The sequence below is a fragment of the Setaria italica genome, unplaced genomic scaffold (assembly GCF_000263155.2).
Source record: "Setaria italica strain Yugu1 unplaced genomic scaffold, Setaria_italica_v2.0 scaffold_11, whole genome shotgun sequence".
In the NCBI taxonomy this organism is placed as follows: domain Eukaryota; kingdom Viridiplantae; phylum Streptophyta; class Magnoliopsida; order Poales; family Poaceae; genus Setaria; species Setaria italica.
The window spans coordinates 272678-290618 of record NW_014576735.1 but is presented as its reverse complement, the minus strand read 5'-3'; the positions used below and the strand labels follow the sequence as shown (position 1 = coordinate 290618).

Sequence of the window (17941 nt, the reverse complement as noted above, 5' to 3'; positions counted from 1 at the left end):
AAGGGTTCTGGAGGCCATTTTCACGGCTTCGGACCATCCGCCACGTTTTTTACCCCGGTGGCCGCTGTGGCCGTTTTCGGGCTCCCGTGAACTTTAGCACACGTTTTCACGCCCAAAATGGGTCCGGAGGCCATTTTGACGGCTTCGAACCATACCCCATGTTTTCGATCCCAGTGGCCGGTGTGGCTGTATGCGGCCTCTTGTGACCTATAGCACACATTTTCACGACCGAAAACGGGTCCGAAGCCCATTTTCACAACTTCGGACCAACCCCACGTTTTCGACCCCGGTTGCCGGTGTGACCGTATTCGAGCTCCCGTGACCTATAGCACACGTATTATTGGCTGAAAACGGGTCCGGAGGCCATTTTCACAGCTTCGGACGATCACCCACGTTTTAAACCCCGGTTGCCGGTGTGACCGTATTCGACCTCCGGTGACCTATAGCACACGTTTTCTTGGCCGAAAACCGGTCCGGAAGCCATTTTAAGGGTTTCGGACCCTCCCCCACGTTTTCGACCCCGGTTGCCGGTGTGTCCGTATTCGGGCTCACGTGACCTATAGCACACGTATTCTTAGCCCAAAACGGGTCCGGAGGCCATTTTCACAGGTTCAAATGATCACCCACGTTTTCGACCCCGGTTGCCGGTGTGACCGTATTCGGGCTCCGGTAACCTATAACACACGTTTTCTTGGCCGAAAACGGGTCCGGAAGCCATTTTCATGGTTTCGGACCCTCCCCCACGTTTTCGACCCCGGTTGCCGGTGTGTCCGTATTCGAGCTCCCGCGACCTATAACACACGTATTCTTGGCTGAAAACGGATCCGGAGGCCATTTTCACGGCTTTGGACCATCCCCCATGTTTTCAACCCCGATGACCGGTGTGGTCGTTTTCGGGCTCCCGTGACCTTTAGCACACGTGTCATGGTCGAAAACGGGTCCGGAGGCCATTTTCACGGCTTCGGACCATCCCCCACGTTTTCGACCTCGGTGGCCGGTGTGGCCGTCTTCAGGCTCCCGTGACCTTTAGCACACGTTTTCACGGCAAGAAAATGGGTCCGGAGGCCATTTTCACGGCTTCGAACAATCCGCCACGTGTTCGACCCCGGTGGACGGTGTGGCCGTTTTCGGGCTCCCGTGACCTTTAGCACACGTTTTCACGCCTGAAAACGGGTTCGGAGGCCATTTTCACGGCTTCGAACCATACCCCACGTTTTCGACACCGGTTGCCGGTGTGACCGTATTCGGGATCCGGTGACCTATAGCACACGTTCTCTTTGCCGAAAACGGGTTCGGAAGCCATTTTCATGGTTTCGGACCTACCCCCACGTTTTCGACCCAGGTTGCCCGTGTGTCCGTATTCGGGGTCACGTGACCAATAACACACGTATTCTTGGCCCAAAACGGGTCCAGAGGCTATTTTCACAGCTTCTGACGATCACCCACGTTTTCGACCCCGGTTGCCGGTGTGAACGTATTCAGGCTCCGGTAACCTATAGCACATGTTTTCTTGGCCAAAAACGGGTCCAGAAGCCATTTTAATGGTTTCGAACTTGCCCCCACGTTTTCGACCCCGGTTTTCGGTGTTTCCATATTTGGGCTCCCGTGACCTATACCACATGTTTTCTTGGCCGAAAACGGGCCTGGAGGCCATTTTCACGGTTTCGAACCCACCCCAACGTTTTCGACCCCGGTTGCCAGTCTCACCGTTATCGGGCTCCCATGACCTATAGCACACATTTTCTTGGCCGAAAACGGGTGCGGAGGCCATTTTCACAGCTTCGGACGATCACCCACGTTTCCGACCCCGGTTGCCGGTGTGATCGTATTCGGGCTCCGCTGACCTATAGCACACGTTTTCTTGGCCAAAAACGGTTCCGGAAGCCATTTTCATGGTTTCGGACCTCCCACCACGTTTTCGACCCTGGTTGCCGGTCTGTCCGTATTCGGGCTCCCGTGACCTATAGCACACGTATTCTTGGCTGAAAATAGGTCCGGAGGCCATTTTCACGACTTCGGACCATCCCCCATGTTTTCAAGCTCGGTGACCGGTGCGGTCGTTTTCAGGCTCCCGTGACCATTAGCACACATTTTCCTCGGTGACCGATGTGGTCATTTTCAGGCTCCCGTGACCATTAGCACACGTTTTCATGGCCAAAAACGGGTTCGGATGCCATTTTCACAGCTTCGGACCATGCCCCACGTATTCGACCTCGGTGGCCGGTGAGGCCGTTTTCGGGCTCCCGTTACCTTTAGCACACGTTTTCACAGCAAGAAAACGGTTCTGGAGGCCATTTTCACGGCTTCAGACCATCCACCACGATTTTTACCCCGGTTGCCGGTGTGGCCGTTTTCGGGCTCCCGTGACCTTTAGCACACGTTTTCACGCCCGAAAACGGGTCTGGAGGCCATTTTGACGGCTTAGAACCATACACCACGTGTTCGATCCCAGTGGCCGGTGTGACTGTATTCGGCCTCCTGTAACCTATAGCACACATTTTCACGGCCGAAAACAGGTCCGACGGCCATTTTCACAACTTCGTACCGTCCCCACGTTTTCGACCTCGGGTGCCGGTGTGACCGTATTCGGACTCCCGTGACCTATAGCACACGTATTCTTGGCCGAAAACGAGTCTGGAGGCCATTTTCAGAGCTTCGGACGATCACCCACATTTTCGACACCGGTTGCCGGTGTGACCGTATTCGGGCTCCGGTGACCTATAGCACACGCTTTCTTCTCCGAAAACGGGTCCGGAAGCCATTTTCATGGTTTCGTACCTTCCCCCACGTTTTTGACCCCAGTTGCTGGTGTGTCCGTATTCGGGCTCACGTGACTATAGCACACGTATTCTTGGCCCAAAACGTGTCCGGAGGCCATTTTCACAGCTTCGGACGATCACCCACGTTTTCGACCCCAGTTGCTGGTGTGACCGTATTCGGGCTCCGGTGACCTATAGCACACGTTTTCTTGGCCGAAAACGGGTTTGGAAGCCATTTTCATGGTTTCGGACCCTCTCCCCATGTTTTTGACCCCGGTTGCTGGTGTGTCCGTATTCGGGCTCACGTGACCTATAGCACACGTATTCTTGGCCCGAAATGGGTCTGGAGGCCATTTTCACAGCTTCGGACGATGACCAACGTTTTCGACCCCGGTTGACGGTGTGACCGTATTCGGGCTCCGGTGGCCTATAGCACACGTTTTCTTGGCCGAAAACGGGTCCGGAAGCCATATTCATGGTTTCGGACCTTCCCCCACGTTTTCGACCTCGGTTGCCGGTGTGGCCGTTTTCGGGCTCCCGTGACCTTTAGCACACGTTTTCACGCCCGAAAGCGGGTCCGGAGGCCATTTTCACAGCTTCGGACGATCACCCACGTTTTTTACCCCGGTTGCCGGTGTGACCGTATTCGTGCTCCGGTGACCTATAGCACACGTTTTCTTGGTCGAAAACGGGTCCGGAAGCCATTTGCATGGTTTTGGACCCTCCCCCATGTTTTCGACCCCGGTTGCCGGTGTGTCTGTATTCGGGCTCCGGTGACCTATAGCACACGTTTTCTTGGCCGAAAACGGGCCTAGAGGCTATTTTCACGGTTTCGGACCTTACCCCACTTTTTCGACCCAGGTTGCCGCTCTGACCGTATTCGGGCTCCCGTGACCTATAGCACACGTATTCTTGGCCCAAAACGGGTCCGGAGGCCATTTTCACAGCTTTGGACGATCACCCACGTTTTCGACCCCGGTTGCCGGTGTGACCGTATTCGGGCTCCGGTGACCTATAGCACATGTTTTCTTGGCCGAAAACGGGTCCGGAAGCCATTTTCATGGTTTCGGACCTTCCCCCACGTTTTCGACCCCGGTTGTCGGAGTGTCCGTATTCGGGCTCACGTGACCTATAGCACACGTATTCTTGGCCCAATACGGGTCCGGGGGCCATTTTCACAGCTTCGGACGATCACCAACGTTTTCGACCCCGGTTGCCGGTGTGACCGTATTCGGGCTCCGGTGACCTATAGCACACATTTTTCTTGCCGAAAACGGATCCGGAAGCCATTTTCATGGTTTCGGACCTCCCCCCACGTTTTCGACTCCGGTTGCCGGTGTGTCCGTATTCGGGCTCCCGTGACCTATATTTCATGTCGAATCTCCGGTCGAGCTGTTTTCCACATTCTGTGGGCTATAACACACGTTTTCATAACGAACACGTGTCTAGTGACATTTGTCACTTGCTCCCCAGTCGTTTTCATCTCCAATCCCGGTCTAGCTGTTTTCCGCCTCCTGTGAGCTATAGCATATGTTTCTTTTACATTACACATGTCCGACGGCATTTTACACTGGTTTGAGCGATCCAACTCGGTTTCGTCTCGAGTCTATGTCCCACCTCTCATGCACACGTTCCCTTAGCTTAACACGTGTCTAGTGGTATTTTTTCACTTGTTCAGGTGATTGTTTATTTCCACCCAAGGTCTTCAATCGGGCTGTTTTGCAGCTCTCGTGAGGTATAAGTGACATTTTTCACTTATTTGGACGATTCCACTTGTTTTCATCCCAGACCCTGCACCCCTGCTATTTTCTGCCTCCTGTGAGGTTTCCTTCCTTTACATAACATGTGCCCAGTGGTATTTTTCATTTCTTCGTGTGATCGCAGTTTTTATTTCACGAGTCTCAAGTTGGACTATTTTCCACCTCCCGTGAACTTAAATTTTGGTGAGGGAGTTAAAATAGATGTTAACTTATTCTAATTTTTATTCGTGGAGTCCGACTCCGTGAAACAGACCTTCAAAACAGGGGCGGCAAGAACGCAATTGCCCTATGTATCATACAACAAAAATTATGACATAACAAGTCACTGTGAAGATTACGAGGCCTGAACACTAAAATAAAGAGTGCCCCGTAAAAAGAAATGGAAATGTGCTTGTGCCTTATAAAAGGAAATGTATGGTAGCATATTTTATGAGACTACAGGCGCATAAAATAACTAAAATAACTTGGCGGTTCGTAGTAAGTTTGCCAAAACGAAATACAGTACGAACAACTAATTACAATTGCCAACCAGATAAGCGTGCTGGCTGGGCACTGAAATTATGGCCGAAAAAAGGCTGCATACAGCATACATAGCATCGAATCACCAATCCCTGCAAAGCCCTATTTACCATGGTGATGCAACTGCCGCTCAAAATATTATGACATTCCATGCCGACATTTAGCTAGACAAATACCTTTTTTTTTATCGTGCCAAACTGTTGCAAACTAAATTTTCTGGCAATGATGTACATCACAGTCGTTGCTGGCACTATCATATTCTGCAAACAGTTCACGAGAATCATCTTCACTTGAAACTTCATCCTGGGAGTGCAAATCCACACCTCCAATCCCACTTCCAAACACAGCAACACAAGATGTACCAAAACCTTTGTCCTTGGTGTCTGCATTGACATACTGGTTCACCTATCAAACAGAGAAGTAAGCTACAAGGCATGAAGGTAAAATCAAGTTGAAAACTACATCCAGATGTCTTACATTATTGGCACGAGATATACTTTCTGGCACGACCACAGGAAGAATGTTGACTAACTGAGGATTGCTTGCAGGTGGTGTCGAAGCTATGAGCCTCATTAGTGTTTCCCTTGCACTTCTCTCGACTAACGAGTCTGCTTCTGGAAGCAGAGGCTTCAAGCTAGGGAGCAGGGGAACTGCTGAAGATATTGATGGACCACAGCTCACCAGGTATGCCTGCCCCGCGGAACAAACATCAATAACTGGGACATGCACAATGGGATCAGACATCAATGGCGTGAACGTTGGAACCTGTGAACCATGTAGGGGAATAAGTGGTGAGGTGGGAAGTGGCAGGTGAAGTAAAGGATCATGTAGTATCGATGGAAGATTAAGGGAAGGGAGATCAGTTGTATCCAGCTTTGCGGACGCTGCTGAAGAAGGTGGCTGCTCATTTGCTAGCAGTGAACTCAAAGGTGTTAGGGGCAATGGATCTACAGATGTAGCTGGCAGATGCAAAGGGGTAACAGTGTATTGCAGTGAAGATGGACATGGAGGGCACCAGCAATAGTAAGGCTTAAACTGCTTCTCCAAAGAAACCTCAGGTGGGGGACAAGTGCCAAGAGAGTAAATAGATGGCAGCAAGGGAAATGAAAGAGGCAAGTCCAGCGGAACTGAGTTAACAGTACTTCTTGAACAATCTGCATCGCACTTCTCACTGGTAGAATCAGAGTTGATACTGTTTGTTGTCACGTCATTTGCGTCAAGAGGAGCAATTGATGGGCTCGACCATTCTGCACGACGCTTCAGTTTCTCTCTCCCAACAACCCTTGAACATGAGGCCCTTGGCACACCATCTTTAAAAGTGCCAGATCTGGGACTTAGGCTGGCTTGATAGACAGAGCTTGGCTTAGTTGCATTAGTTGCAGAGGCACGAAACCTGGAAGTCTTGGAAACAGCTGACTGGAGCTGCAAATATTGATCATGCGGTCTCGAAAGGCCCAGAAAGTCATTAAGTGATCCTAATGATTTAACATCACCAATACTTGATGCAAGAAGATAAGCATGTAAATGAGTGGCAAAAGCGTCTAGTCGTGAATTGGAGATGCCAGTCAGATCAGAGAGTGTTGGCCTCCCGTCCAAAAGGCTTTTCATCTGCGCACACAAAAACAAAACGATAATCCTTATCAGTGCGTGCAAACCGCTATGGACCACATCATTTTTCGTACCATGTAAATATAATATTTTGGTTCTGTAGTTTCTCTCTGAGGAAAACATAACTTTAGCACATCATAGTTAAGATCAAGGTCATTGTACATCTATACAAACCTTTGCAAGAAGTTCTATTCCATGTTCCTTTGACTTCTCAGCACACCAGTAGTAAAATACCTTAGATTCTGAAATTCTGACTAGGAAAGAACGCCCAGAATTATCAGCTGATATCTCTTCAATTGCAACATCTAAAAATTCAAAGCCGGTGCTCAAGAGAGCTAGTTGCTCTGAATAACCATCATCACCAACAAAAGTAAGGCACATGCTAGATGACGGCAGAAGACCGAGGTTCAGCTTCCCTCTGCACATAGTAAATGAGCATACATGAGATCCCTGAATTATCACCAGAAGTACCAAATGGCATATTGTTTGCTCTTAGAAAACACAGACAAGACAGCTATATAGTATAAGAAAAGAAAAATATTATTTGAAATTCAATGAAAAGGAAAATCAAAGATCAGAAGAGTTACTTCAATAGAAAGAAAATAAATTAATACAAAAGAGGCTCCAGTGCACACACATGCAAGCGTTAGCATGCAACACAGCCACTAGTAAGGAAAAGGAGAAAAACTAATTTTGATATCTATGAAACTGAACGTCTCACATCAGGAAATTATAGAATAAAAAATAAAGCCCTTCAGTGTCACTAAAAAGGTGCCGTTACATACATCTATATAAGAAAAGAGTAACCTTGTTAAGGTCCTAATAAAGTAACATTGTCTTCAGGCCTAAACTCACTAATAAATTATCAAAATAAAAACCAAGAGGCTAGGCAAAATCTTCACGCTTGGCACCATTACATAGGTGTGCATGACTCAACTTGAGAGAATGCCTTTGAATAAATCAAAACACTATGTTCGAGAACCTGTTCTGAACAATAGCAGTAGCTCCGCCTTTCATGTGAGCTCATAGCCCCATGAATGATCTACCTCACAAGTGACAAAATAAGTGTGAAACATTCCATAGAACTATAGAAATAACCTAGATATATAAAATAAATAAGGGCCACTAAATTATGATTTTTCTTCTACATGAGCAAATCAACATACTTTGTGAGTATGAAGGATCCCAAAAAAGAAAGATGGCAAAGGACACAAAACTGCTCAGGGCAGTTAGTACCAAAAATTCCCATTAGGACTAAATCCAACAAATATAAAATGAAAAATGGAACAAAAAGTCTCAAAAGTAAGCAGTGTTTATAAACATTACGCATTTGTGTAGAAAGCACGTGGACTATCATAACAGGGAGTAAAACAAAAGAACAGCTATGAAAAACAAGACGGATGTTTTACGGACGAAGAACTTGGCAAGCCAAGTAATTGGTTCTAGAATGAGATCCGGTGTGGGCACATATACATCTATTCAAGATAACCAGAGAATTAAAGTATTGCTGCACAAACTAATGATGCTAGAGCACATCCTGCAACAGATTCAGAGATAACTGCAGAACAACTTTGCAGTCGTCCATTAAAATATTGCAACCATAATCAGGGATCCTATTGATCAGTCTCACCAAATATTGCAATACATGATTAGTCATTATCAATGCAGGTAACAAATATTGCAAGGCCATGAAAGAAACTACCTTCTCTTTCCTCATATATCAGAGATTATGACACACGCCCAAATTACCTACAAATGAAAAGATAAATTTATTTGGCAGATGAACAGTGCCATCACTAATAACTAATAAGATGAATTATGTAACCCTAGAATCAACCTGCACATCATTCTAAATAAGGCGCGATAGTTGGAAGAAACATTTCTCCTAAAAAGTAACTAGGTGACTTGGAAATAAAGAAAGGCAACACATACTACTAATTCAAAAACACAGAGGGTCAAAGAAACAAACAAAGTTGTAGCAAATACAGATTACTGCAGCACAGGACAAGAACTGCATGATCCACATTTCCACAGGTCAAACTGTAAAAGGATAGTGATATGAAAAGGGCAGAAAAAGAGCAAGGATATGAGAACAAATAATAAGCAGAGAAGAACGAAATTATTGTTGAGTGTTGTAGATGATAGTCCTCCAACAATTAATTGAATCGTATCATCGCTTTAGTACTTGCAGGTTCACATGCATAAATGAACTCTTGTATCATGAATCTAATAATATGATAACTTTGGTTGCACTAATATATTTGTATTCCCATGCAATTAGAAAACACGATCATATAGACCAGCGACCATTACTACATCATCATATAGATACAGTGGCATGCCACTTTCCTGAAAGTACAATTGGAGAGACCGCTACAAGAGCACTTGGCAGCTATGCAAGGACGTATTAGCCAACAACATTTTCATTAAACACAAAACTTACGCAGTGCCTCTACATGATATCACAAGCTAGGTTGAGTCATATTTTTATGAAACCTTAGCCCTTTCAAAAGTAAAATATGAAAGTTTTAGGATCCTATGAGTAGCAATACAACTTCCTGAAGCAATTATAAGGAGAATCAGGCTGTGTTCATGCTCAACCAGTGCAAATGTACTTGAAAATCGATGAGTAAAATATTTGAGGGCAACCTACAAAGGAACCGATCTAAATAGCACAAACATGCTACGATTAGTTTTGAATGCGTTGGCTTTTGAATGGTAATTTGAAGCGCGACAGTGAGCGAAATCATAAAACAACAGAAACACGCGCTGCAATGTTAGTGAACCCGCGTCCCTGTGTATTATAATAGAATTAGATGAAGCGAGGAAAAGGACTGAGTGGGTACCAACCTAATGGGTGTTGGGCAGAGGAGGGCGCCGTCCCTCTGAACCTTGCCGACGCGCAGGGAGACGAGGGGGACGCAGAGGCATCGCGCGAGCATGCCGACCTCCGACACCTCGAAGTGCTGCACGGACGAAGCGAAGCAGGCAAATTAACCGAAGGAAAATGAATGAATCCGTAAACCCTAAGCATCGTAGGAGGAAGCAGGCTTAAGTTACCTGCGCGAGGTGCGCGATGAAACGGTCGTCGGCGGCGGTGCAGGAGACGTTGAGGGCGAGGAGCGGCCTGAGGCGCTCGTCGGCGCGGCAGGCCCCCATGAGCTGCTGGCGTAGAGGCGGCGGCGGCGAAGCACCGGACGATTCCGGTAGGAAGGTCTCCGGGTCGTCGCGCTCCGATGGGGAGGTCTCCGGCTCGTCGGCGTCGGGGCAGGGACGGGATCCGGGCTCCAGCTCCGGCTCCTCCCTGGAGGGCGGCGGATCCATCAGGGAAGGGCTAGGGTTGCTGGGGGCGAAGCGAATTGGGGATTTGGTTTGATTTGGGGGGGGGATTGGTTGGCTTGGCTTGGCTGCCAGCCACTCCCAACGCCAACATCACATATACTACGCTAGATCCGGATACAGATATTTTTCTCCCCAGTTGGCCTTTCAGCCTTCGCCCCCCATGTCATCGTATCAGCACGCAGGTTATGATCCGTTATACGCCACTATCAGTGTGTGTGGGGTCCACGTATCATAGACACAACGATGGTATATAAGGGATTATAAGTTTTCTTCGTGGCAAATAATGGAATTCCCCATTATTTAATTCATGATGTCGAAGTTTTTAATTGGACACATGATCGAATGAAATAAAAACTTTACTTCATCCGTCGTTTTAATTTTTCTAAGTTCATAAATATTATTATGCATCTAGGCATACATTATATCTATATGCATAAAAAAATTATGCACCTAGAAAAATCAAAACGACCTACAATTTGGAATGAAAAGAGTAGCTCTCCATGGAAGGTGTGAAAGAGTTTCATGTGTTGGAAATCGTGTAAATCGAGTTTCATGAAACTCATTTCGTCTCTTCTCTTCGTAATTACTATGACATGGCAACGCATCTCATTTACGGACTGCCAATTCTACCAAAGACAGAATAGTAGTCTACCAAAGACAGAATAGTAGGATGCAATGTAGCAAGCGAATGAAGTAGTACACGCGTATGTACGATTTACAATCAACCAGTCCTAAACCTAATGGTGAGTGATCATCCATTCAATTGTACTGGAAGCTCGAGCTTCCTTCCCATCAATTGTTGAGCATCAGACATCCAATCGTCAACACCACAGAAGCAGATGCACCGTCCAGAATGCTTCCTCTCTCCCTCTCTCTGTTTTTTTTTACGGAAATGCTTCCTCTTCTATGATTGCTTTTTTTTTAACATTCTTCTATGATTGCTTCGCAACGGCAGCCCCAGGCGTTGTCGGCCTCACCAGCTTCCGGACCACCCACTGAACGGGCCTCAGCAGCTGTGCCCTCTTCTTGCGCCAGAACCAGATCGCAGCGCTGTACTGCTCATTCCGGATCTTCCTCGTCGCCGCTCGCCAGTCGAACTTCTCCATCTCCTTCCTGGCAGCCCTCCCCATCGTCTCTCGCAACTCCTCGCATGACAAGAGACGCTCAATCTTGCTAACGCAGTCATCAACATCCCCTGGCGTGTACAGAAAGCTGGTCTTCCCTTCCTGGTCCTCCGGTATAATATCAGGTATTCCTCCAGCTCGAGCGCCGACTACCGGAACTCCTGATGACATGGCCTCGAGCACCACAAAGCCAAGCGTCTCTGACTCTGAAGGCATCACAAACACATCCCCACTGGCATAGGCCTGCGATAGCTCTTCCCCTTGCAACGTACCCGTGAACACTGCAGGCATACCTGAGAACATCTGCTCAAGCTCAGCCCTGCACAGAAAGATGGTAAGAAAGAATCACGTTTCCCTTCTACCATCTTCCCAATAACACTTGCTCTGGTTCCATGCCAAAGCACAAGGCCCAGGTGCTGACCTGAATGGGCCATCTCCGATAAACGCAATTCTTGATCCTGGAAGTCGGTCCATGACTCTGCAAGGTACCAAACCAACAATTCAGGAGTACTGACATTTGACAATCACGGGGTAGAGTATGCCAAGAAAACATTATTATGGTTAAATAAGCACATGTGAGGGTCTCCGTAAAAAGCAGAGTGACAGAGGTCCCAAGCAACTATAACCTGATAAAAACGAATCAGACTGGTTGAACATGCTTTTGGACAATTTCTGTGCTCAACTATTCGTGACCGTATCTTGTTGTTGATGACCCAATTAATAAAAGTTGCTGCAAAATGAATAATGCACCATCCAGCTTCTACTGTAGCATTAAAAAAAGTCAGACACATCAAGAGCTCACCTCTTAAGAAAATCCAAACTTTTCTCCACTCCTAAGCGTCCAACATACAATATTAGTGGTTTTTCTGGTTCTCCATTACTGCTTGAACAACATGTAAGCCCCACAGTCAGGCATATGTAAGAAAATATTTGTTCATTGCAACAACCAGTCAAACATTAAGTGCACAGATACAGACTGAGTGAGAATAACCGAAATACATACGTTAGCCTTGAACGCATTTCCTTATTTCGGAAGCGAGGATGGAAGCTTTCTGAATCAACACCCTTGTTCCAAAGGCGTATCTTATTGGCTGGAAACACAAACCATGTGAGAAATGGTAGAAGTAAAAGAATATGAAACTACAGACAAAGTGGTTAAGTAAACCTGCTGTAACGCGGGCAGCTTGAAGATCCCTGCCAATAGCAACTGATGGTACAAGTGTGAGATCGGCAGCTCGGTGCAAGAATTCTACGGCACGTGAGAAACATATCAGTTGACTAATCATGCAAAATAATGTATTCCTAGAGCAAATGAGTGAAACTTACTAATAATTAGCCACATGGGCTTGACAAGCCAGCTGAATGTATATCGGGGTATATAACTGCCATAATCAAAAGAATCAGTTTGCCATGCAGCCATGTGTGTAAAACCATGATGCTAGGATACATACAATTGAAATAGGTGTCATCTAAAGAATGTCAATAAGTCCTCACAAAGTTTTTTTTCCTTAAGGAACCTAGGATTATGTTGATCTGTTGTTGTCAGCTAAGATGACTCTGTTCGCATCAAGTTGCCATTTTCTTGGTGACACTCAAGTTCTCCTGGTCATGAAATGTTCACACGCCCCCCTTGTTTTTCACATTGATGGTTCTCGACAATGAATGAAGACAGAAGAAAGGACAAGATGGTTCTGTTATCTTCAAGTTGCAGTTCTTTGTTGACACTCAAGTTCTCTCGGTTATGAAAAGTTCACAGCCTTTTTTTCATTTTATTTTTCAAAATGGTGGTTTTGACAATGAATGAACAGAGACAATGGCATGCCAAGCAACTGTTAGTAGTGTCTGGCGGAAAAGAATGTAATTGTGTTCCGCGGCCACCTAGTGTTACTTTTCCCTTTGGCATTGAGAATGAGAAACTCACATTGGGACATGGGTGTGGTATGACATTACAAGAGGGACGCAGAGCAGCTTTGCGATAATTAGCGCACCAAATACCTGTCATGAACAGAAGAAGCAGTAAGCAGAGTATTGTGAAGAGGTGAGGTACTGATGTACCTTTGTAGTTAAAAAAGAAATTACCATAATCCCAGGGGAAGAGGCATGAATAATGTCAGGCTTGAATCTAGCAACTTCTCCGATGATTCGAGGGCTCAACGCCAGCGAGAGCGGAACCTTTTGATACCAGGGGCAAGGGAAGCTGCAAGCAAGCAAGAAGGTGATACGAGCAGCAGCAGCAGCAGAAAGCAAAGGGATTGGGGGCCGGCGGAACGGACCTCCAGGATCCGATTAGCTTGGCTCCGTGGAATTCTTGAGGCACGCCCTCGTGCGTGGTGACCACAATCACCTCGTCGCCCATCTCCCGGAGGTACTTGATGAAGTTCTGGAAGCGGTTCTTGTAGCCGGAGACGTAGGCGAAGGGCGAGGGCTCGACGAAGAGGGCGATGCGGCGGGGCCTGGACTCGTCCTCGTGGGCGGGCTCAGGCTCCAGGTCCGGATCGGGCATCAAGACGGAGGAGGAGGATGCGGCGGCGCACGGAAGGGGGCGGCGGAGCATGCTTCTTAATCTTAGGGGATACCGCGGGGAGAGGCGGGGCCACGAGGAGGAGGGGAAGGCCGTTATAGGAAGAGGAGGAGGCGGCCTGGGAACGACGGCGCCCGCCGCCGCCATCCTTTGTTGTGTCGCTGGCTGAAGACCCTCTGGTTCTGGTTCACTGATCACTACTAGTATTCTCGGCTGCTGCTACACCACACTCGCCAGTGGAATGGTAATGGAATCCAGGAAAATGGCTGGAGGAAGATGATACAGTACTGCTGAGCGTTTGTCGTTGAGGTTGAGGTGAGGACAGAGAGCATATTCGGTTTGCCAGGATTAGCAGATGCCATCAGCGAGCAGCCTTATCCGCGTCCAACCAATCACCATGAGCTCCTCGCTAGTCGCTCAACATCTGCTCAACAGTTCAAGCGTTGCGTCCAAGATGCCATTTTGTACATGATATGCGTCTGTGTTTGCATGTCAGACTTGTCGAGAAATGAACCGAAAGATGATCTCGTTTAGAATGACTCCATCCTAGATACAATGTCTGTGTCTGCTCGTTTAGAGTTTGAATTGATCTCGAAGCTTTTTTTACAGCCCTCCATTCAAGGACGACAGGCTTGAACATGGGACCTTCTCGTGTAGAAGCAGGCGCGATGCATCCCACTTGAAGAGAAAACTATTGTGAGAACCACTTGAGGAGGGGGGTTCTGGAATCATGAGAGGTCCCGTATCTAGTTAGTATAGACTTTTTCCTTGCATTGGATACTATTATTGCGTCAACTTCCCATTGTAAATTGATGGCTAATTGGGTTTACATGGGTTTTGATTAAGGTTGGATTGAATCAGGTATGCATGCAATCCGGTTCAGTCGAGTTTAAGGTACGATTGAAAAATCCCATAGATTTTCGAATTTTGTTGAAATTTGCATATTTCACCGATCAGGTAAAAAAATAGAACTAATCTGGATCTTTCAGTCATTGCAAGGGTCTATAAAAAAGCACGCATACTCCCCTTTATATAAAATACATGGGTACCTTCGTAATTCTCCAACATCTTCTCCGGGAGTATTCAATCCTCAAATTTTCACCAAATTGTAACCAAACTTTATAAAAAGATGGATTATCGGACTAGTCTTCGCCCATTTCAATGACATGCAAAGTTTTCGCGTTTTGAATCTACTATAAGCTTGCACTGCACTCCTGTCAACTCAAACTATTTGCAAGCTTGATCCAGGAATCAGCTGTGCACAAACAATTGCTCTACCTCCAGGGTTGGGATGGAGATAGTTTGATATATATGGATAGGGATGGGTCGCCCATGCCCCAATCCGACACACTAATGTTGAGCCTTTCTGGGAGGTGTATTCAGCTAGACATAAAGAATTTCCAACCAGAGGCTTTCTATACATTCTGTAGCACCTGACCAAGATTATCAATAGGATTGTTTTCTTCAAATTCTTCTTCATCAGCCTCGTCCATAATAATACCTACAAAAGCTTGACCCGCGGCCCAGTCCGGAATGTTGTTATCATCCTCCTCTTCTTTGTCATCTTCCATTATAACCCCTCTGTGCTTAGTCCAAACCAAATAGTTAGGCATGAAACCGTATCTAAACAAGTGGTTGTGAACAGTCCCCCAGGAAGAGTAGCACTTCTTGTTACTGCATTGGAAGCATGGACAACATATGAATCACTTCTCTGGTTTGTTGGTTTTAGCCACTTCGAGAAAATAATGCAAGCCATCAACAAACTTCTTGGTCCATCTGTCCGCGTTATGCGTCCATTGTCGGTCCATCTGCATCGTATTACATGAGAAATGGACATAAGTCTTTGTATTAGATAAAGAACTTGATCAATATTAGGTAGAGAAAAAATAGAGTAAATGTGTTTATAATATTTAGTCCTTGCAATAAACGTGAGATAAATAATATTACGTAAGAAATGGATATAGGTCTTTGTATTAGATAAAGACTTGATCAATATTGATAATTTACACCAATCAACCTTCATAACGATAAAAACAATTCACATGAAAATTACACCAATCAACATTCATAACATTCACTAGATTGACAAAAAGAAAAATGCTAGAATTCTGAAACAAGACAATAAAGATACATATACACTAAAGATTACATATGCTCCATAATGGACTTCACGTAGTCAATTATCCTAAAATAATGGTACAACATAGTAGAATGTTCGCCCTCCAAGCTATCTCTGCACATGACTCAACCTTCTACAAAGTCTATGGAGAGCCACCTCCGCTCCCCAGTACCGAAGAATAGTGTAAGCACATTCATGCCATGTACAGGCACTGTTCTCTAGTATTGGAGGAGCGGAGGAACTAGCTCTTTAGAATGTTCCTCGAAGTCTATGGAGAGTCACCTCCGCTCCTCCAATACCAGAGAATAGTGTAAGCACATTCATACCATTTGCAGACACTGTTCTATGGGATTGGAGGAGCGGAGGTGGTACATCCATTGCCGATCTATCTGTATCGTATTACGTGAAAAATGAACATAGAGCTTCATAGTAGATAAAAAACTTGATCAATATTAGGTAGGAAAAAATAGAGTAAATGTGTTTATAATATTTAGTCCTTGCACTAAACATGAGATAAATAAATTATTAATCAAATAAATATAATTATTGTTAAATTACAGTTACATGAAAAATTGTAGCAATGACCAAATTCTATTTTTTACACCTACAATTTATTTACCTTAATTTTATTACAATGACTAAATACTAAAAACACATTTACTCTGTTTTTTCTTATACCTAATATTGATCAAGTTCTTTACCTGATACGAATCATTTATAACGAGCAAGCTACCCATCAAATTCTAGCTCAAAAATAGGTATAAATAAAAACCCTCTCCATTCTCCCTCATTCTAAAAAACTCATTTTTCTCTATCTCTAAAGGATAAAACAAAGCATAATGATAATAAATGAAGGGAGGATGAAGTAGCTAACATTTACAATACTTTGGATGAGTGAAATCCCCATGAAAATAAGGAAAAAAAAATCGAGCAACACCTCCCTAAGGTTGCTTGCTTGCCATGGAGAAGGAGCCCGAAGCTCTTGGTCTAGTGGAGTGGTTCGGGCGCGAGGAGGAAGAAGGGGAATTTATCAGCGAAGAGCTTAAATGAGGTTTGAGCACATTCTAGCCGTATGGCAGTACTCGAGTTCGTTTGAAGACTCAACTCGAAGAGCACTAGTCGGGGAAGCCTGCAAAAGTACTCGGGGCCGCTACATTTAACTAAAAAGTACCCGGAGGCTTGTCGTCCATACATCTATGAATCCATTAGAAGGTTTGGACAGTCCTTGATACAAGACTATACACCGAGACGTGTCAGACGTGAAGACTACGGTGCAGGATGGTATGGTCTACGTGGAGGACGAAAACTAGTCGAGGATTAGAAAACTACTCGTAGCAATTAGAGTAGGACTCACTAGTCAAATCCGACTAATATTCTTGTAAACAACCGACCTGTAACCCTGCCCCCGGTAATATAAGGCGAGGCAGGGACCCCCTCCAAAGCAAGTTCAATCCAATCCAATACAACCAACATACATGACGTAGGGTATTACGCTATTCAGCGGTTCGAAACTGTCTAAATCGTGTGTTCGAGTTTACCTTCGAGTTTCTGATCTCGGCGAGCCCCACGTACTAAACACTACCTCGGGCACTTCCCTCGATAGATTGCCAGATCTAAACATCGACACCTGCCACCTGTGTGTTGTAGTTTAGCCTTGGTGGTAACTTAGCATAACCCTAATATGACCGGTAGAGTCGTTGTACGTTGCTCAAACCAAACCAATGACATTGTAAGACTCAAGAGTTCTAGTTCTGAACGAAGCTCGTGTACCGTCACTATGCAAAGAGATGGGGGCTGAAGGTTATTCAGGTATGTTTCTTGTGTGCTTATCTTTCTCGTTACCAGACTTGATGAAATGTTTTGTACTCGTACTGTTACTAGCAACCACTATGATTTGATGAAGTCTGCAGCAAGTGAGCCTAGCTTAACTGGTTAGGGTCGGAGGTGTGGCCGTGCACTTTAACCACCTAAGTTTGAGTCCCCGCTAGTTTGAATTTAGGTGCTATTTCTTCTTTTTAATGAAAAATCACCTAGGACGCCTAGCTCCTCCTAAATTACTAGTTAAATTGCACCATATCACCGCATTGGACTAAGAACCAATACTTTGGTACTCAATATACTCCAGCACTCATCGTATGCAAAATAACTCGTCACTATATTTTTCGAAACAATTCCTTGAATGAAAAATC

At 45.6% G+C, this 17941-nt stretch overlaps 2 protein-coding genes across 2 annotated transcripts; both read right to left on the bottom strand.

Annotated features, from left to right (window-relative positions):
* Positions 1-4891: 4891 nt before the first annotated feature.
* Positions 4892-10102, bottom strand: LOC101765564. The gene is made up of 5 exons (XM_004987234.4): positions 9707-10102; positions 9497-9612; positions 6821-7064; positions 5516-6646; positions 4892-5443 (listed from the first exon to the last, which is right to left on the bottom strand). Exons 1-5 carry the CDS (start codon positions 9968-9970, stop codon positions 5246-5248), a joined length of 1953 nt encoding a protein of 650 aa, XP_004987291.1. The 5' UTR covers positions 9971-10102; the 3' UTR covers positions 4892-5245.
* A 425-nt stretch (positions 10103-10527) lies between these two features.
* Positions 10528-13957, bottom strand: LOC101765158 (sulfoquinovosyl transferase SQD2). Its single transcript, XM_004987233.4, has 9 exons — positions 13386-13957; positions 13192-13309; positions 13034-13107; positions 12439-12494; positions 12278-12361; positions 12116-12203; positions 11915-11992; positions 11534-11590; positions 10528-11431 (listed from the first exon to the last, which is right to left on the bottom strand). The coding sequence occupies exons 1-9, from the start codon at positions 13778-13780 to the stop codon at positions 10921-10923; spliced, it is 1461 nt and encodes a 486-aa protein (XP_004987290.1). The 5' UTR covers positions 13781-13957; the 3' UTR covers positions 10528-10920.
* Positions 13958-17941: the final 3984 nt, after the last annotated feature.

What these genes read in the sequence shown, in the direction of transcription:
- LOC101765564 (XM_004987234.4), bottom strand. Translation starts at nt 9,970, where the DNA reads ATGGATCCGCCGCCCTCCAGGGAGGAGCCGGAGCTGGAGCCCGGATCC. An exon ending in GAATAGAACTTCTTGCAAAG is followed by an intron (nt 6,647 to 6,820) that starts GTTTGTATAGAT and finishes TTGTGTGCGCAG; the next exon opens with ATGAAAAGCCTTTTGGACGG. An exon ending in GTATATCTCGTGCCAATAAT is followed by an intron (nt 5,444 to 5,515) that starts GTAAGACATCTG and finishes TCTGTTTGATAG; the next exon opens with GTGAACCAGTATGTCAATGC.
- LOC101765158 (XM_004987233.4), bottom strand. Translation starts at nt 13,780, where the DNA reads ATGGCGGCGGCGGGCGCCGTCGTTCCCAGGCCGCCTCCTCCTCTTCCT. An exon ending in CCTCTTCCCCTGGGATTATG is followed by an intron (nt 13,108 to 13,191) that starts GTAATTTCTTTT and finishes TGTTCATGACAG; the next exon opens with GTATTTGGTGCGCTAATTAT. An exon ending in AGTTTGGATTTTCTTAAGAG is followed by an intron (nt 11,591 to 11,914) that starts GTGAGCTCTTGA and finishes GGTACCTTGCAG; the next exon opens with AGTCATGGACCGACTTCCAG.